The sequence below is a fragment of the Suncus etruscus genome, chromosome 11 (assembly GCF_024139225.1).
Source record: "Suncus etruscus isolate mSunEtr1 chromosome 11, mSunEtr1.pri.cur, whole genome shotgun sequence".
In the NCBI taxonomy this organism is placed as follows: Eukaryota; Metazoa; Chordata; class Mammalia; order Eulipotyphla; family Soricidae; genus Suncus; species Suncus etruscus.
Genome location: NC_064858.1, coordinates 32607483 through 32628657, shown reverse-complemented (window position 1 = coordinate 32628657; position 21175 = coordinate 32607483). Strand labels below are relative to the sequence as shown.

General features: G+C 38.4%; 1 protein-coding gene across 1 annotated transcript in view; it reads left to right on the top strand.

Annotated features, from left to right (window-relative positions):
- PTPRO (protein tyrosine phosphatase receptor type O) overlaps positions 1-21175 on the top strand; it is a 265396-nt gene that overhangs the window by 199170 nt on the left and 45051 nt on the right. The window contains exons 13-15 of the mRNA XM_049783694.1: positions 12188-12327; positions 15887-16019; positions 17866-17986. Coding sequence (XP_049639651.1) covers positions 12188-12327; positions 15887-16019; positions 17866-17986 — 394 coding nt within the window. The remainder of the gene's footprint in view (positions 1-12187; positions 12328-15886; positions 16020-17865; positions 17987-21175) is intronic.

Genomic DNA, 21175 nt, shown 5'->3' with positions numbered 1-21175 from the left:
TTACGTGATGTAGAACATGGGAAAATTTTTGTGTTTGGCCTTTCTGTCTTGATCATTGCAGGACACATGGAGAAAACAGATCTGTCTACTGTACACAGCAATCTGCTTAAAACCTCCCCTGTGAATGCTTGCTTACTAGAATTCTTTGTAAGGCCCCCAAATACCCTCCAGGGGGCAGTACTAGTTCTGTTGCGAATGATCTGTAGAGTTCAGTCCTCTGCAGGTGATAAATTCTATTTCTCAGTTAGCACAGCGGTGTTTGCCTTGCAAACAGCCGATCCAGGACCTAAGGTGGTTGGTTCAAATCCCAGTGTCCCATATGGTCCCCTGTGCCTGCCAGGAGCTATTTCTGAGCAGACAGCCAGGAGTAACTCCTGAGTACCGCCGGGTGTGGCCCAAAAAAAACCAAAAAAAAAAAAAAAAATTTGAATCCTAGGGCTATAGAGTTTCTAATATCAGATCGTAACCAATTCAGTGGGACTTGATTTGTCCACAGAATAAGTGTTTAAACTAAAGTAAGTTGGGAAGAAACAAGACAGAGATATGGTGGCAAAAATACCATATAATAGACTATTCATTTCTTAATTTGTTTAAATGGATAGATAAATCTATACCTATAACCTTCTAAGCTCTGCTCAGATGTCAGACCACTTATAGTAACTCACCCAAAACAGTGCTTTTACTTTCGGTTTACAGCGGAGATGGTACCAAGAACAGTCAAAGTGTTCAAACAAATGATGGGGATCAGAGTGACTATTTAGTAAATGCTTCTCTGAGGATTTGACAGAGGCTAAAATCAGAATAATCAGGAAGGATAATCCATGATGAGGTCGAGAAAGCATGTTAGGCATAAGATTAGGAGCTACTTGGGTCAAACAGGACTCAAAAGGCCAGGCATCGAGATTCTCTTCTGAGGGCAACACTTTTCTTTTTCTTTTTGGGCCACACCCGGTGACACTCCAGGCTCTGCGCTCAGAAATCACTCCTGGCTTGGGGGACCATATGAGACCATAGGGATCGAACTGTGGTTTGTCCTAGGTTAGCGCATGCAAGGCAAACACCCTACCGCTTGTGCCAATGCTCCGGTCCCAAGGACTTCAGAGACTATCCAATCTGAAATGTCTAATAGAATCCCTTTGATGGCTAAAGAAAAAAGAATTATGAGGTCACCAATGAAAGCAGTAATACTTATAAAGGAAATATTTATTCTGACTTTAAAAATAGTGTTTTTAATATGTATTTTATTTAAACACCTTGATTACATACATGATTGTGTTTGGGTTTCAGTCATGTAAAGAACACCACCCATCACCAGTGCAACATTCCCATCACCAATGTCCCAAGTCTCCCTCCTCCCCACTCGACCCCTGCCTGTACTCTAGACAGGCTTTCTACTTCCCTCATACATTCTCATTATTAGGATAGTTCAAAATGTAGTTATTTCTCTAACTAAACTCATCTCTGTTTGTGGTGAGCTTCATGAGGTGAGCTGTAACTTCCAGCCCTCCTCTCTTTTGTGTCTGAAAATTATTATTGCAAGAATGTCTTTCACTTTTTCTTAAAACCCATAGATGTGTGAGACCATTCTGCGTTTCTCTCTCTCTCTCTCTCTCTCTCTCTCTCTCTCTCTCTCTCTCTCTGACTTATTTCACTCAGCATAATTGATGACATGTACATCATGTATAAGAAAATTTCATGAATTCATCTCTCCTGACAACTGCATAATATTCCATTGTGTATATGTACAATATAGTGTTTTAAGGCAGGGAAGTCACTCAGGTGGTAGAGCATAGGCCTTGCATGAGTGAAACCTCGAGTTGCCTTTCCCACATCACATGGCATCTGAGCAGCACTTGGTGTATCCTAAGTATACTCCAAGCCTGGTTCAGAGCATAGATGGAGATGACTCCTTTATCAAAAAAGTGATAAAATGATACTCTAGTTTATAATAAATATAAATATGATGAGGAAATAATGAAAACTTTGATGAAAGTAGAAATAATGGAGATGAAAAGAACTTACAGCTGGGTAATGCAGAGAGAAGGAAAGGCAACCTCACTTAGGGAAGGCTGGCAGAGGGCATGAAGAGGGAAAGAACCTGTTGTATCATGTCCAGCCATCAGGAAAAGAAACCTGCTATTAAGTTATTTTTAAATGGGAGAGTTCTCAGGACATCTTTTGGAGGTTGTATTCAACAAACTTTTGTTTTTATATGGGCTACTCCAGCAGAGTTTGGGGTGCCAGGGAACCACTTTCATTGATGCAGCCCAGATTGGTTCAGCCCTCAGGCAGCATGCCACAAACCATCAAGGTCATAGCCTGTAGTGTTTAAGGGAAAAAGCAATCCAGGGATTAAATTCAGGGCCTTGCACATACTAAGTATGTGCTGTACCACTTGAGACATCTCCCCGGGACCTAGCAGGACTTTGGATCAAAACAGAAAAAGAAAATGGGTCAGAAAAGGAAAGGAAAGGAAAGGAAAGTGGGGAATGTGTCCTAGGTTTGGTTCTTCTTTTTTTTTTGTTTTTGTTTTTGTTTTTTTTTTTGGGCCACACCCGGCGGTGCTCAGGGGTTACTCCTGGCTGTCTGCTCAGAAATAGCTCCTGGCAGGCACGGGGGACCATATGGGACACCGGGATTCGAGCCAACCACCTTTGGTCCTGGATTGGCTGCTTGCAAGGCAAACGCCGCTGTGCTATCTCTCCGGGCCCCTAGGTTTGGTTCTTTAGTAGCAAGAATGCCTTGTGGTGCAATTCACTGAGATGAAAATAAAAGCACTGGAGAAGGAGCATGTTTGGGTAAAATTCAGCAGGATTACTAGACCAAAGAAAGCTGAGAGCACATCTGAGGGCAGTGCAGTGAAGAGATTACTGCTGCATTTGTTCGAGATCATGGTAGAAAGCTAGGCTAGTAACTGGTGTTTGGGAGTGAGTTCACTGTGAGAATAGAGATGGAGAGTTTGGGGTGCCAGGGAACCACTTTCATTGATGCAGCCCAGATTGGTTCAGCCCTCAGGCAGCATGCCACAAACCATCAAGGTCATAGCCTGTAGTGTTTAAGGGAAAAAGCAATCCAGGGATTAAATTCAGGGCCTTGCACATACTAAGTATGTGCTGTACCACTTGAGACATCTCCCCGGGACCTAGCAGGACTTTGGATCAAAACAGAAAAAGAAAATGGGTCAGAAAAGGAAAGGAAAGGAAAGGAAAGTGGGGAATGTGTCCTAGGTTTGGTTCTTCTTTTTTTTTTTGTTTTTGTTTTTGTTTTTTTTTTGGGCCACACCCGGCGGTGCTCAGGGGTTACTCCTGGCTGTCTGCTCAGAAATAGCTCCTGGCAGGCACGGGGGACCATATGGGACACCGGGATTCGAGCCAACCACCTTTGGTCCTGGATTGGCTGCTTGCAAGGCAAACGCCGCTGTGCTATCTCTCCGGGCCCCTAGGTTTGGTTCTTTAGTAGCAAAAATGCCTTGTGGTGCAATTCACTGAGATGAAAATAAAAGCACTGGAGAAGGAGCATGTTTGGGTAAAATTCAGCAGGATTACTAGACCAAAGAAAGCTGAGAGCACATCTGAGGGCAGTGCAGTGAAGAGATTACTGCTGCATTTGTTCGAGATCATGGTAGAAAGCTAGGCTAGTAACTGGTGTTTGGGAGTGAGTTCACTGTGAGAATAGAGATGGAGAAGAGAATCCTTGGTCTTGCCTTCTAGCACAACTAACTACATTTTGAACTGTCCTAATAATGAGAATGCATGAGGGAAATGGAGAGCCTGTTTAGAGTACAGGCGGGGGTCAGGTGTGGAGGAGGGAGATTTGGGACATTGGTGATGGGAATGTTGCACTGGTGATGGGTGGTGTTCTTTACATGACTGAAACCCAAACACAATCATGTATGTAATCAAGGTGTTGAAATAAAATAAAAAAATAGAAAAAATATAACTAATTATAAAATAAAAAAAGAACAAATTTAAATAAATGAGCTTATGATTCTGTGTATTAGAAGGATAATATTAACTGCAATAAAATGGAAAACTTTTCATAAAAAAAAAAAAGAAAAAAAGGAAAGGGCTGCAAGAAGATGGAAAAAAGAAGCAGCCACAGACATAAGGGGAACTCCAATATGTGATAGGTGTCCACACATCCTCTCTTCAAAAGCCACTTTATACTTGCCAGATCCCTTTAGTTCTAGGAGAAAATTGGGGGTAATGAGTGTATGGTCCTCAACTAGCAAACTGGAACCTGAACACATTTGACTCACTCCCTGTGTGTGTATGTGTGTATATATACACATATGAGTCGTGTATCAAGAAATAGCTATTCCATTACTTTCAATAATTTTATCCATTCAATATTTCTGTTTATTTCTACAGTCAGGCTATAGATTTTACTTAAATCTTCCCTAATATCTTCACTTTTCTATAAACACATCTAACAATGCAGAGAGCAACTCACACCCTTTCCTGTGACTTTCTGTTCCTCTTTTGGACTGGGGTTTTAATGGTGTTAGCTTGATTTCATCTCAGTCATATGGGCTTTTTTTTAAATTTTTATTTAAACAACTTTATTACATACATGATTGTGTTTGGGTTTCAGTCATGTAAAGAACACCACCCATCACCAGTGCAACATTCCCATCACCAATGTCCCAAATCTCCCTCCTCCCCACCCAACCCCCGCCTGTACTCTAGACAGGCTTTCTATTTCTCTCGTACATTCTCATTATTAGGATAGTTCAAAACGTAGTTATGTCTCTAACTAAACTCATCCCTGTTTGTGGTGAGCTTCATGAAGTAAGCTGTAACTTCCAGCTCTTTTCTCTTTTGTGTCTGAAAGTTATTATTGCAAGAATGTCTTTCATTTTTCTTAAAACCCATAGATGGGCTTTTACAGAGTGTAGAAATCTTTTGTTTGTTTGTTTTATTATTATTTTTATATAAGCAACATGATTACAGGATTGTTCATACTACAGTTTTTCCACAGATAAATTTGTTCATGATTGAGTTACAGTCATACAGCATATAACAACCTTCGCCAGTGTGCATTTCCTGCCACCAACATCAACAGTTTCCCCCTCACCCTCTCTTGGCCCTCTTTCCTCCCAACCACCCTCTCCCTCCTGCCTCTGGGACAGGCATTTTACTTCTCTTTCTCTTTTGACATATGGCTTGCATTATTGCTAACGAAGGGGTGTCATGAGTGCCCCTTTCAGACCCTTCTCTACTCTAACTGCATTCTCTGCTCTTTGTGACAAACTTCATAGTAGGTACTGATCCTTCTAATCCAGAGTGTAAAAATCCTTGAAGCCTAATTTGATTATAAACAAGAAATAATCTAAATATTTTTCAAGTTTAGTAATTTGGGGGGATATTGACATTCATTTTCTTGCATTTTAATGTTAAAGGTATTAGATATAAAGGTATACATTTAGATAATTGCAGTATCTGGCTATCTATAAACCCAGTCTTGCACTTGCTCTTCAGTGTCTCACTCCCAGTTCATGTTTGCTCTATTAGTTTGCAGTTCTGAAAATAGTCACTTGGATAGAAACTAGTCTTTTCATTAGGAAGTGAGTTAAGTGTTGTGAGTCATAGCTTACTGGAATCTAAAGGGCCTCACCCATCCACCCATTTTTTCAATCTTCTCCTAGTCATCTCCCTAACTGGCCCAAAGTCATGAGTTCAGCAGAAAAGTCTGAAGATATTGTGTCAATGAGAAAAATATCAGAAACTGGATGAATGGATGGATGAATGGATGGATATAGATGGTGGATGAATGGACAAAGAGATAAATTAAAGGATGGAAGGAAGAAAGAACTTCTATACTGTCCACTCAATTAGGAAAAAGCTGATATAATAATTGTTTTAATTTATTTTAATGATTATTTTTAAATATTTTAAAATAAATTTTTTCTATTAGAAAATATTTACATAACACTGATTTTAGTGCGCTATTCCCACATCTCCACTTTTCTTCTAATGAAAACAAGAGACAATAAACATGAGTCTAATACTGTTGCATGGTGCTATGAAGAAAAACTCAAACAGGGAAGGAGGACAGGTTTTGAAAAAGGGGTACAGATTCTTAAAGGGGGCAAGGGAATATCCCAAGGGAAGCTGGCATTGCAGTAAAAACTTGTCATAGTTGAGGAGCATTGTGTAAATCCCCTAAAGTTATAGTATACATGTGGTTGAGGAGGAGATGTAGGAAGGTGTGACTGAGTACACAAGCACAATGGGTAAGGCAGAAGGCCAGCAAATAAGAGCTGACAAGGAAGACAGTCAGCCGTAGAAATTGTGTGGAATGTTGGTCCTTGTTGGGAGGCTGTGGATCCCACAGATTAACCCATTTCTCAGGTTTCCTTGTGTGCAATTTATGTATTGGGGAAAACATAAGAGCAGGAGACAGCTAAAAAAGTTGATCAACCTTCCTGTTGACCTGTTGATTCTATATAAATTTGCAAGAGGTTGATGAGAGAAATGAGGACAGATATGGGAGGTGATCTCTGAAGGAAGAAAGTCTTGCCATGCCCAGAACTGAAACGTCCATAGAACACTGGCCCCTTAAAATATAACTAAAATGATAGATATTTGCAATTTATGAATAAAGTATTGTTTGTTTATGAAGTAAAGCCTAAATATAATTTAATAATTAATACTTAATTTTTAAATACATATCTTAATGTTATTTTGAACATTTTTGATTAGCATTAAATTTAGGGAAAACGCCACCAAAATCATCCAGCAGAATTAGCTTAATGAGCTTTAGGTTTAATCAAATTTTCTGTAGTTTTGTATAAATTTTTTCCTTTATTTGATAGCCTGTGATTCACCATGAGTAGTTTCCCTACCCACCTTTTAGTTTTCTGTCAAATAGTACTTTCTTTTTCAAATGTTGACTTTGACTAAGCTGAATATAGTTGATGTAGCTGACCCTGAATAAGTGACAGCTATTTTCTTTGGACATGTTAAAGTTAGTTGTAAGGTTTTCTTTGCTAACTCTAGCCCTTCCTAAATTGAGGAAAATAAAAAGTGACTCAAAACCTTCCCTACTGTGGATGTTAGAGGCCTTCCATGTGTTTAATGAAGACATTAGCAAATTGCTCTCATTGAGGCTGGCAATGGAAAGTAGATTTTACAAGGTCTATCATTGTGAAAAATTTTGAATTCTCCTTATCAATGTCACATGTTTATTTTTTAATAGTAAAAAAAATATGGGACCTGAGTAATAATACAGTGGGTATTGCATTTGCTTTCCATGTGGCCAACCCGGGTTTGTTCACTGGCATCCCATGTGGATCCCTAAGCCTGATAGTTGTTTTCTCTAAATGCAGAGCCAGGAGTTACCCTCAGCATCACTGGGTGTGTCCCCCAAACAAACAAATAAATAAACAAAAAAGAGTAGAAAATAACCAGTTATAAACAGGTTGAGACTTGGCTGAGGGGTATGTGGCACATATCTTGTGTAGGTTGAGCAGGTCCCAAGTTTAATCCTCAGTACTGACAGGATTAACCCTAAAGCAGGTGTCCTTAAACTTTTTAAACAGGGGGCCAATTCACTGTCCCTCAGACTCTTGGAAGGCCATAATATAGTTTGAAAAAATACTAGGAACAAATTCCTATGCATACTGTTCATCTTATTTTTAAGTAAAAAAAATAAAAAAAAAAAAGAAACAGGAACAACTGCAATATTTAAAATGCAGAACAAGGAAAGTTAAATCACCAAACTTACCAGTATTTCAATGGGAACCATAAGCCTACTTTAAGCAACACAGTTTGAGGACCCCTACAGAGACTGAAAGGAGAAGTCAAAGAACAGGGAGAAGGAGGGGACTCAAGAGAGTGTGGTGCACATATGTACACATAACTGAGGCCCAGGATGAGTCGACAGTTAAGCAGTATAGGCAGCAATTGCAAAACTCCTGGTGGACCTCAGCTGGCAGAATGTGGCCCAGGGGCCATATTTTGAGTACCCCTGCCCTAAGGTTCCTGAGTATCAATCACCATGATGCCCTTGGTGGGTCCCAGTTTCACTGAACATGGGTACTGGGCCAAATTGGCACAATATTGCCAAGGGTGATACCCAAGCTTTAATGATTACTTGGGAAACCCTCTCAAAAGCAAATGAATAAAAAGTTAATATAAAGAAAATAATAACACTCTATTCTATTCAGGTTCTCTGCAAGTACTTACTTCGCAAACAAATTGGTTTCCCTGATCAAGTGAGCACTGGGAGGAAGAGAGCGAAAGAAAATGGAGAGGACCAAATTGATGATCATAATATCAGCAATTGTTGGAAAGCTTTTAAGGAATATTGAAAAGCCAATAATGCTGCCTCCATATCCCATTTTGATTTTCTTTATATCTTTATTTAAACACAGTGATTACAAACATGATTGTAGCTGGGTTTCAGTCATAGAAAGAACACCCCCTTTACCAGTGCAAATTCCCATCATCAATGCCTCCCTCCCTCCCTGCCCCCCCTGCCTGTATTTGAGACAGGCTTTCTACTTCCCTCACTCTTTGACATTGTTATGATAGTTGTCAGTGTAGTTATTTCTCTAACTGCACTCACCACCGTTTCTGATAAGCTTCATACCTGGAGTGGTCCTTCCAGCCCTCATCTCTGGGTATTATTTCAATAATGTCTTTTATTTTTCTTAAAACCCTTGGGGCCAGAGTCGTGGCACATCAGTAGGGCATTTGCCTTGCACATGCTAACCTAAAACGGACCGCAGTTCAATCCCCCGGCGTCCCATATGGTCTCCCAAACCAAGAGCGATTTCTGAGCATATAGCCAGGATTAATCCCGGAGCATCACCGAGTGTGATCCAAAAACCAAAACCAAAACCCAAAACAAAAATCATAGATGATTAAGACTTTTCTATGCCTCTCTCTGACTTATTTCACTCAGCATAATAGATTCCATGTACATCCGCATATAGGAAAATTTCATGACTTCATCTCTCCTGATGGCTGCATAATATTCCATTGTGTATATATATGTACCACAGTTTCTTTACCCATTCATCTGTTGAAGTGCATCTTGGTTGTTTCCAAAGTCTGGCTATTATAAATGAATAGAGATATGAGAAAGGGATTTTTGTACTGCATTTTTGTGTTCCTAGGGTATATCTTTAGGAATCATTTCCCATTTTGTAAAGTAAGGATATTACTCCTTTACTCAGATATTATAGACTGAAATTATTTTAGCAGAAAGGAAATCTTATTTTAACAAATGGGTGGAGAGGGACTTGATCAGGTGAAGAAGTTTGAGTTTAAGATGTCCTTTGGAGAGAGAAGTGAAAAGTAGAAAGGCAGAATGTATTCATACTTACCTTGTCATTTTGGCCCACACTACTGCTATTTTGCTCAGAGCCTATTTCTGACTCGACTGAGAGATAACTCCTGACTGTGCTCTATGTACAAAGGGTCAAACCAGAGTCAGATGGTTGAAAGGCTTTATTCTCCAGCTCCACATGTATATGTACATTAGTCTCATGTCCATTATCTGAACTCTCATTTGCTCTTTTTAATAGCATTCAGGTCTTCTTTCCCTCTTTTCTTTGGAATTAGGCTGTTTGGTGTTTTAAAAAATAAAAAACTGTTCAAACAGTCTGCCATAGCCCTGAACAACGAATAGGGCACTTCAAAAAAGTTTATTCCCTCCTTGTCCCCAAGGGTTGGAAGTTCAAAGTCAAGGTGTGAATTCTAGAGTTCGTGTGAGGTCTGTCTTCTGGGTCTCCCATGTCTGTCTTCCCCTGACCTTTGCTCTTCATTCTGGACTCACCCTTCCTAGGAATTTCTTTGTCCTGTCACCCATCTTAGAGCAGAGTAAAGCCCAATAGTTTCATTTACACTTCCTCTCCTCAGGAAGGCTCACTCTAATTATAACCATGTTTTGAGGTACTGGGTGTAGGGGCAGTGGCAATAAATAAGAAAACAGAGACAAGAACACAGCCAATTTCTATTCCTATGAACAGTGCTTGAGATTCCTTTCTGCTACACCCTTACTAACAGTTGTGATTTCTATCAAATCAATCTACCCCAAAGACAGAGAGACAGTACAGTTGGAAAGGTATTTTTACTTTGTACATAGCCATCCAAGTTCAAAGCCTGGCACTGCATATAGCCCCTAGAATCTCATTAAAAATGTCCCCTGAACAGAGTCAAGCATAAGCCCGAGCACCACAAGATGTGACCCAAGAACAAAACAAGCCAAAAAAAAAAAAAAAGCTTTTTGTGTTATTTATTCCTGTGAGTGGAACTGTCCCAATTATTAGCCATTACCAACATCCAGCCTTGAGCCTTAAAGTAGCAGACAAAGACCCCCACTCCTCTTCTTCACCCCTTGTTTTGGGGTCTCAGCTGCCTCTGTCCTCTAAGGGCAGAAGACAACACATAGGGATTCTTTGGGTTTTGGGTAACACCCAGCAACACTCAGGGGTTGCTCCTGGCTTTATGCTCAGAAGTCGCTCCTGGCAGGCTCGGGGACCATATTGGATGATGGGATTCGAACCACCGACCTTATGCATGAAAGGCAAACGCCCTACCTCCATGCTATCTCTCCAGCCCCAACACATAGGGATTCTAATCCAATAGCTTTGGCCAAGAATGTCCAGATTTTTGTATTAGGAAAGATACTTAAACTCAGGATTATGCAATCAGAATTTGAAAGCCACCTACATTTTATAACTTTTCTTATAGCATTATTACTAAATAATGAGGGGTCGTGCGAAAGGGGTATATGGAGTTAAATGTCCTTATATATACAGATTCTAAGTAATACCATTCTAACATATATTCAGTATAAAAGAATTACTCATCAGCTAGGTTTTACTCTTTATGCAGACTGAATCTAGGAAATGCTGTTGATTGTATATACCTACAGCCATTCTCAAATTGGTCTTAGGATGGAGCAAGCATTCAAAGATTCCATGAAGAGCTGCACAACTCAAATCTAATGTTTGAATGTTTCCCTGAAGGCTGACATTGCCTTGTGTAATGAAAATTTACTAGAAACTCATCCCAATTCAAGAAGGCCTCTACCACTGAAATATTGGAATAACTTCCTTGGTTTTTCTAGAAGAGCAGTGGAATTTTTCCCCAGAATGTCTCAGAAAATATTTTTATCACAAAGCTCAGCAGTAAGAGACAAACTTTGTAGACAGTTGCCTAACAGGGTCATGAGAGTGAGCAGTGCCCAGAGAACCTGATGAGGCAGTATACAAGCCAGGCTATAATGTTAAGGTTATATCTGCTTTCACTTGACAGAGACTCTGGCTTGAGAATCTGAACTTGCACACAGTTCTTCAAATCCTGGAGGAACTCAAGAAAAAGGCACCCAAAAGGGAGGGGTCAGGAGATTCATAGAATCTTGAATAGGGGAACTAGGCTGCAGATCACTTCCTAGAACTGGGGAATAAAAAGGGGGTTGGTCTGAAGCCATTAAACCTGGTATCTCAAATACTGAAAAGGATTATAAAGGGACATAAACAGCAGAGCTTTCTTGACTAATAGATTCACTTATTGATCAAGATAAAATGTCTAAAATAGGAAGATTTTAAAAAATCGGTTTTTTTAGCATTATAAAACTACTCAGTGTCCTGCCATCAATTCTTTTCTGGAAAGAAAATAAAAATCACATCATCCACTTTAACTTTACTCCTGAATTTTGACAGAAATGTCAAAAGCCATTCCTCTACATAATTTCCAGTAGCTCCTAAAGGAGACAGTTTGTTGGCTAACTACCAGACTGACTCTCCTTTATGAGATAAAAAGCACATCACTTTCATTGTTCTCTCAGTCTTCTGAAGAAAGGTTTTTCTTTCTGACTTCGAAAGTTCTGCAGTACCAGGCAGTGCTAACTTCAGTTATACATATATAAAAAAGAAAATATTTTAAAAGCTATTAATAGATGATGTCTGTAATAAGGCTCCAGGAGAAAACAGAAGTGTTCCAAAACGAGAAGTGTGAAATGGAAAGGGAAAAATTAAAGCAAAATATTCTTCCTTCCAAGTGAGATGACTATTTTGATGGTACACCATATTTCAAAAGCAATATAAGTCTTCGCCATAGTCTTACTTCTTGTATTTGGATTCCCCCCCCCTCCCCTCCAGTTATCTTGCTGACAAGTGAGAAAAAAAAGAGAATGTGTTCACTTAAAATGTAAAACCTGTTTCTTTGCTCAGAACCAGCTCCTCCAAAATCACTTTTTGCTGTGAACAAAACCCAGACGTCAGTGACTCTGCTGTGGGTGGAACAGGGGGTGGCTGACTTCTTCGAAGTCTTCTGTCAGCAAGTTGGCTCTGGTCAGGAAACAAAACTCCAGGTATTGTGCTTTTTTTATTTTACTTTTGGGGGTAATTTTGATGCAGGCTAATTATCTGAGCAAAATAAAACTGCTTTCTTTCTTTGAACTGTAGAAAATGAAGACAGTTGATGTACCCTTTTGCATTTTAGCAACTGGGAATTAACAAAATGCTTGGAACCAGTTCCCTCCTTTCCCCCACCCTAGCTATCTTATTATGAGAGCCCCTTTGTTAAATTGACATTCCTTTGGCTCTTCCTCTTTACCTCTTGTCCCCTAAACCTATATGTTCCAGGCCATGCTGAACAACTAAAGTGGGTTATTTTTCTCCTGCTATCATTAAGTGATTGAGGAAATGATGATAGGGCTACATAAAATAAAATTTAACAAATATAGTATGTGAAGAGCATTATAAAGAATTATAAAGAATTTTTAAAAATGTGTAGAATGAATATTTGTCTTCCAGAAAATCTCAATGTGATTGTGAATATTGCAGTGATGGGGGGAATAACTGAAGTACAAGATTGGGGCTAGAGAAAGTACAGCAGAAAAGAAACTTGTTTTACACACTGACAGTTTAAGTACAAACCCTCAAGCTCTGCCAGAAGTGTCCCTAAGCATAATGTCAGGAGCACCTCCTGGTGCTCACCAAAAAAAAAAAAAAAAAAAAAAAAAGAATAAAATAATGTAAAACATAGGAGCCCGAATAGAGATCCATAGTACTAAGAAAACTTACTAGAAGGAAGAGTCTATAGTTGGTTCATAAGAAAAGCAATTGGTTGAGAAAAATGAAGAGAGAAAGAGGTGGTTTGGATTTACAAAAACACAAGTAAGATAAATAATGACCTGCTTGAGGCCGGAGAGATAGCACAGTGGTAAGGCATTTGCCTTAGGCGCAGAAGGATGGTGGTTCAAATCCTGCCATCCCATATGGTTCCCCGAGCCTGCCAGGAGCGATTTCTGAGCATGGAGTCAGGAGTAACCCCAAAAAAAGAAAAAAAAAAGAATAATGACCTGCTTACTAAGTGGCAATAAATAAGAAAACAGAGACAAGAACACAGCCAAAAGAAAACATCCATTTCATTCATATATAAAAGAAAAGGGCAAATTTGAGAGTGAAGTCACACAGCCAAGGCATAGATGAATCCTATGAGCACTGGATTTTTTATATTTAATGAAGTTCCTGAGATTGAAAGAGGATTTCTGGGAATACAAATTTTCCACCAGAGGTTTAAGATAATTTGATTCCTTGCCCCCCCAACCCCCCACTTGATAGCCTTCTCCAAACATCTATCTCTCTTTTTTACCTGTGCTGCACAGCTAAATCTATTTTTTATTCTGAGGGTCCTTTTTGAAAATAATTTCTCTGCTAGGAGTGGATTTTTCGTCTCTGCAATTCAGTGAAGTGATTTTTCTTCCTGTAAAGAAAAAGTGAGTATTGAGGTAGGATAAAGAAAAAGATGAGAGTGAAAAGAAGTCCTGATGGCTTTTCTCTATTTAGGCAGGAATGTTGTAGGACTTTGTTTTAAAATAGAAGGTTATGTTAGTTAAACTCTACTATTGCACAGAAGCCCTAATTGCTAATCTGACCACTGTCTCACAGATGAGTGAGATCATGTGGTCTTTCTCATTCTGATTTATTTTACCTACATAAAGCCTGAGAGTTACATCAACATTCTCACTGATAGTAAGATCTTGTCATTTATTAAAATATTACTGCGTGATATACCATTGTTATTATACACATCTTTATCTACTCATGTATCAGTGGGCAACTTGGATTATGTTCAGATCTTAGCTTCTGTGGACAGTGCTGCAATGAACTTTTTCAATTAGTGTCCTTATATTTTTGTATAAAAAGATGGCCAGGGGGCCGGAGAGATAGCATGGAGGTAAGGCGTTTGCCTTTCATGCAGGAGGTCATCGGTTCGAATCCCGGTGCCCCATATGGTCCCCGTGCCTGCCAGGAGCAATTTCTGAGCCTGGAGCCAGGAATAACCCCTGAGCACTGCCGGGTGTGACCCAAAAACCACAAAAAAAAAAAAAAAAAAAAAAGATGGCCAGTGGGCACAGGAGAAAAATACTTACCCATTAATAAAGTAACCTCATACCATAACCTACAATGAGAAATCTCGCTCCTGTGGCCCACATCTAGAAGACTAGAAATCACAACTTTTAGCAAGGGTATAGCAGAAAGGAATCTCATGCACTGTTCATAGGAATAGAAATTGATGCAATCATTTTGGAAAGTAGCATGGAGGCTCCTAAATATATATATATATATATATAAAATAAATATAAACAAATAAAATATAAATATATATAATCTATATATCCATATGTAAATATATACATATAGAGAGATAGATTCTTTTTGATCCTTTAATTCTTCTCTGAAGTATCTATTCAAAGAATAGCAAATTCTTTGGAGAACTCAATCACACTGCCCTTGCTAGAGTTGGTGTATTTAAGAACTGTTACAAATAAGATAATGACAAACAACCCCAGAAAATTCCTCATATGAATAGAAGGGAAACACATCACACTCTTCAAGATATGAAAAATGACCCATCTGACTCACGGTGAAAGAAATACAATAAAACTATAACAAGTTATAGAATTCAAGAATAAGATTGTTAAAGTTTGTAATTCTGCTATGTTTGTAATTCTGCTGTTAGAAGAAATATAGATATTATGGGGGCTGGGAAGATAATAAAATTGATAGGGTACTTACCTTTTGTATGGTCAACCTGGGTTCCATACCTAGCACCCCATGATTCCCTGAGCTCACCAGAAGTGGTTCCTAATTGCAGAACTAAGAGTAACTCTTGAGCCCCAAAATGAAATAAACCAAAAGCAATAGGCATTGTTATCCTTTCATAGTGGGTAGGTAACTTGAAAAATCTCTGTAGGAGATGATTTGAAAATTGCTTTTAAAATAAAAAGTACAGAATTTGACCAGAAATTCACCACTACACATATTAATATATGTGTAGGTTGGTAGTACATAGATATACATACAGAATTTGTTTATAAATGTGTGTGCATGTATATATGCTGAGTATACATACTCAGTTTATATACATAATTCTTATATTTATGAAACTATATTTACTGTAGCAGTTTTGTGCTAGTTGAAAATCAGAGACCACATAAACATTTACAAATGGGGGATATTATAGAAATTCATAAAAATATATCCTTTTAATGGATATACATGCAGCTCTTTAAAAGAAACGAATTGGAAGGAAGGCCAGAATATACTGATAGCTCGGGTAATAGGCAAAATTATGTGCAAACGATGTTTTTAGAATTTTTTTTGGTACACCATGCCTCTTAGATTATTAAGGCCTATTTAAAGTCTTTAACCATCCATAACCTACAACTAGGAAAAAAAACAATCTCAGGCTGCAATGTCTGCTAGGGAACCAGGATAGAAAAAAAGCTGACTTTTTACTCATCTTTGTCATCATTTAAATCATGTGCACTCTCTTCTTATATGACCTGCTTAACTATGACAATGAAAAAAAAAACAAAGAAGGTGGTTCTATCATATTTATCTTCTCTTCTGCATCTCTAGGAACCAGTTTCCGTGTCTTCTCACATTGTGACTATCTCCAGCCTCCAGCCTGCCACTACCTACAACTGCAGCGTCACCAGCTTTAGCCACGACAGTTCCAGTGTTCCCATGTTCATAGCCGTCTCAACAATGGGTAATCTCCTGTGTTCATAGCACTGTGTATCTAGTGGAGAGATAACTTTCCCAATTTCCCTTACATTTATTTTTAAAGAGTATCTAGTCTGTTCTTTTAATAAAAAAAAGACTGAAGTTCCATTGAAAAATTCCAAACTTTCTCAGCAAAGACCCTCTAATTTTAACACCAAACTATACGGATCAACTATGTGACTTAGAACAAAGATTTACTACCTCTGAATCTTTATTTATTATTTGTCTGACAGGAATAATGATACATACAAGTATCCAAATTTCCACCTTGTGCTGCTTGCAAATTGTTGTCACAACCTTATCTTCTATATCACTCATTTTGGTAGTTGTCACCACACCCTTATAACCTCACTTTTTTATTTGAATTTGGGCTCTGAACTGTCACTGATTAAATACCAGTAAATAGTTATGGGTCAAAGTAGAAAAGCTTCCAACCAAGGAAGAGATAATACAGGAGACCTAGAAATTAAGTAATTAAGTAAAAGTCTAGAATAATGTTCTCTCTCTGCCTCTCTCTCCTTGCTATTTGCTAGTTTGATTCTGTAACCCAAGACATCCCTGAAACCAGCCATATTAAAATCTCTCTCAGATCTTACCAAGTTCATCTGCATTTCTGCAACATTAGTATACTTTTAGCTGTAAGATTCAGAGATAATTAATGATAGACATTTTCTCTTTTTTCTTCTTCTTTATTTTTTGAAGAATAGAGGATACACATGAAAACTAAATGACTGCTCTCTCATTTTATTTTCATGTGTCCTTTTTTAAGTATTTATTTAATGAACATGATTTCTAATCATCTGGATTGCAAGCCAGTGACATGGATGATAATATTAAGATTACTTGCAATTGAAGAAAGTGAAATAGAGACACAATAACTGCCCCCAACGGTATTTCTGGAAAATAACAAGAGCTCTCCCATCCATGAACCATGGGTTCAAGCAGTCAACCTATGAAATGGAAGCAAGCTAGTTCAAATACTCAAAGCCATAGGGATTGTATGTGCTGGCCAGTTACTGCTTTTATAATCAATACAGAGAATAGTGTCATTTTCCCCTTTTCTCTTGACTCACTTTGAAGAGTTTAATATAAGATATCTGACATAGATCTTTGGCTGCCTGTCATGTTCTATTGTCCATGTGGTGTGAGGAGTTAGGCAAGGGTAATGCTGTAATAGCCCAATCTTCCCATAAAGTCTCTGAAGGGAGTATAACTCCTATTCTTAAGGGTCTTACAACTTATTAATCGGTTTAATCTCTTGAGTGGTGCAGATGGAGAACCTCTCAACATATGGTCACAGATCATCAGAATGCTTGCATCTAGCGATGTGTTAAGTTCTGTAGCAGATGGGAGCTTGCTAATGCCTTTTTCATATACATTATTAGTTGTGAATGAAACTGACAATTGCTTTCTGACTTTAAAGTCAGGAAGACTTTAAAGTCATCGCCATCAAGTAAAAAGTTGCCACTCTTAAGGTTCTGAAAATGGTAGGCAATCATAGTACATGAAAGAGGCTTCTAGAAATTGGTTTTAAATGTATTTAAACTCCGTTACAGGCCATTATTCACAATTTAGTTTCCTTTTTTGCAGTCATTCTAAATGTGGTTCTTTGAGATGAACTCAATTTTCCCAAGTCCCTAGGTCCAATTTATCATGTACTTTATTAGGTTAGAGTTGACTAGGAAGAGATCATTGTCAGCATGGAGAAGCATTATTGCTGGTGTAATCATCATCCAAAGTTCACCCCTTTTCAAATCAGATGAAAGACGATGAATGGTTCATTCATTTCCTGTAATAGAATCTGTACTAAAAAGTGTGACTTGTCTCTTTAGTTCCAGAGATGAATCCCAATGTGGTGGTCATCTCCGTGCTTGCCATTCTTAGCACACTGCTGATTGGACTGCTGCTTGTCACCCTTATCATTCTTAGGAAAAAACATCTGCAAATGGCTAGGTAAGCTACATCACCCTCAGCTTTTCCATTTTTGGTATTGAAAATGCATGAATGAGTTTTTAAGGCCTAACTTGCATGGCGCTATTTGATTTGAGCTCCTAGTGTCTATTTTTATTTTGTGTGTTTTCTACATAGATCTTTAAATGTAATGTTAGAAATAAATTGAAATTGAAATTATAATGCCTTGTTTGATTATACAAAATAGTGAGTGTACTACCAATCACCTCATTTTAGGTAAACTTGAACACAGGCCTTTATTCTTTACATTTGGGTCCTTTCAAAAATATTGTAGCATTAAAAAATTATCAATACTTATTTGATATGATTAATGCAAAGAATTAATAAGAATGAAGTTCACTGAAAAGAATAGAGATAAAAAATACTTCCTTTAGTTAGCCTTGTAAAAACTGGTTGTTTTAGTAAATATTTTTAAAGTGTCTGTTTAAATCTATTTGAAGTCCCCTATTAATTGTGTTCCTATTACTCAGAGTTACAGATGGTTTTGTTTTTCTTGCAGCTAGAAAAGTCTTTTGATTTATGATTTTGGTGAATCCTTATTTCTTTAACCACTGATGCATTTCTTATAAAAGCTCAGTCTCAAATACATTCTGCTATCCTCATAGTGCCAGCACAATTCATCAATTCCTTCATAGATATGGATGAATAGTTGTATATTATTAGGGTTTGGGAAGTTTGTTCAAATTATTTTCTGCCAAGTGTTAGCCTATTGAATTTCCAGTTACCATGTCTCTTAGACTTTTAGTTCACTTATATGCAAATAAATTATCAATGGTGATTTTATTGGTGCTTTAGTTGGTTCAAAGGAAAAGCAGACATCTGAGATGTGCAATAATTCAGAATCTAGCAGGAACTGTGTACATATAAAAATATCTAACTGGGGGCCGAAAAGGATAACATGGAGGTAGTGCATTTGCCTTGCATGCAGAAAGCCAATGGTTCAAATCCCGGCATCCAATATGGTCCCCCGAGCCTTCTGGGGGCTATTTCTGAGCATAGAGTCAGGAGTAGCCCCTGAACACTGCTGGGTATGACCCAAAAACCAAAAAAATTAAATAAAATCTAACTGACTTGTACTATAAAGATTAAAAATGACAAACTGGGAGTCAGAGAGATAGCACAGTAGTAGGGCATTTGCCTTGCATCTGGCTAACCCAAAAGATTGTGGTTGGATCCCTGACATCCTATATGGTCCCCGAGCCTGCCAGGTGATTTCTTAGTGCAGAGTCAGGAGTAATCCGAGTGCCACCAGGTGTGACTCAAAAACCAAAAAACAAACCATAAAATTATAAAAAAGAAATATGAATGATTATGAATAAGAAAATCAAGCTTCTTTAATGTTGATTGGCATTAGTCTAAATCTTGGAAGGATACAGGGAGATGAATCTGACGTATGGGTTGAATATGGCTCTGAAATGACATTCCTTGTGGTGAAATCCTAAATTACAAATTATTTCTAGTTCTATGACTATCATTCTTTCATTGAAAACATATTAATGAACTCTTAGAGCTAGAGTGATAATATAGGGGTTAAGTCAGGTGCCTTGCATGCAGCTGACCAGTCAATTAAAAAAATTGCTATACTTCCTATTATAACATTTTTTGTTTTTGTTTTTCGGGCCACACCCGGTGACACTCAGGGATTACTCCTGGCTCTGTGCTCAGAAATCACTCCTGGGTTGAGGGACCATATGGGATGCTGGGAAATCAAACTGCGTTCATCCTATGCTAGTGCCAGCCACCTATTACAACAAATCATACAAGTACTGATGATATTGTGACTCGCTGCCTAATTATTAAAGAACCTGCTAAATTTAAGAACCTCCTAAATGGGCCTGGACATATAGCACAGCGGTGCTTGCCTTGCAAGTAGCCGATCCAGGACCAAAGGTGGTTGGTTCGAATCCCGGTGTCCCATGTGGTCCCTGTGCCTGCCAGAAGCTATTTCTGAGCAGACAGTCAGGAGTAACCCCTGAGCACCACCGGGTGTGGCCCAAACCCCCCCCCAAAAAAAAAAACCCTAAATGTGAAAATAAAAATGGACTTTCCCCCACGTATAATCACTGAACTTAAATTCATTTCCTTAAACCCCAGATCAAAAACCCTTGACTTAGAGGTAAAATGAATTCCTTTGTGTTGGAAATTGACACAGGAAATTAATGATGTATCATCTGTAACACAAGAGAATACAACAGGATAAGGAAGAAAATTATTCTTAGAATGTGAATAAGAACAGGCAAAGAGTGGAGGAATTAAAATTAGCACTGTGATAATCACATCAAATTGCTGCTTTAATTCTGAATTAACCCACTAATTCCAGATAGAGGTAAAAATTGAGAGGCCTGAGCTGTGTGACTGATCAAGGGGACAAAAAATAGAACAGGTACATGAGTCTATTTGCCTTTTTTTTTTTCACTTCTGCTAAACAAGATCTCAAATGTATTTTCATGTAGAGGTCACAACCATCAATACTCAATGGGTTTCAGAGGCCACTCCTGGTAATGTTTAGCCTAATGATGTAGCCCTGTCATTTTAGTTATAAAACTGAGGGGTATGGGTGTTGCCAAGACTACACCTTGTTGCCAGGGATTGAATTCAGGGCCTCACATATGCCCTGTCACTATGTATCTCCCTACATCCTCAAACATAATTTTTTTAATTTGTATTTTTGTAAATTTTTTTGACCAAAGTGGATTATAAATCTTTCACAGTAATTTTTAGGTACATAGTGACATTGAATCAGGGGCATTCCCATCACAATGTTCCCAGCATACATCCCATATCCCACTCCTTTACTCCCCCCACCCCAACCCTGAATTGCTAGTATAAGTGGTTTGCTAACATATTCATGAACTACCTTCTTAATAAATTGGCACAGCAAAAGTCAATCTACTTGAATATGCATCACTCTTTTTAAGTTAAGCAATTTAAGTGATATAGAAGCCTCACAAGAGGAAAATAATTGGTGAGTAGGAGAGGGAAATTATCTGGTTAGATCCACCATCACTACAAAATAAAAATACCATAGAATTCATACCCCACAGAGTGTATTAAAAATGGAGGGGCCGGAACGGTGGCACTAGAGGTAATGCATCTGCCTTGCAAGTGCTAGCTTAGGACAGACTGTGGTTCGATCCCCTAGCGTCCCATATGGTCCCAAAACCCAGGAGT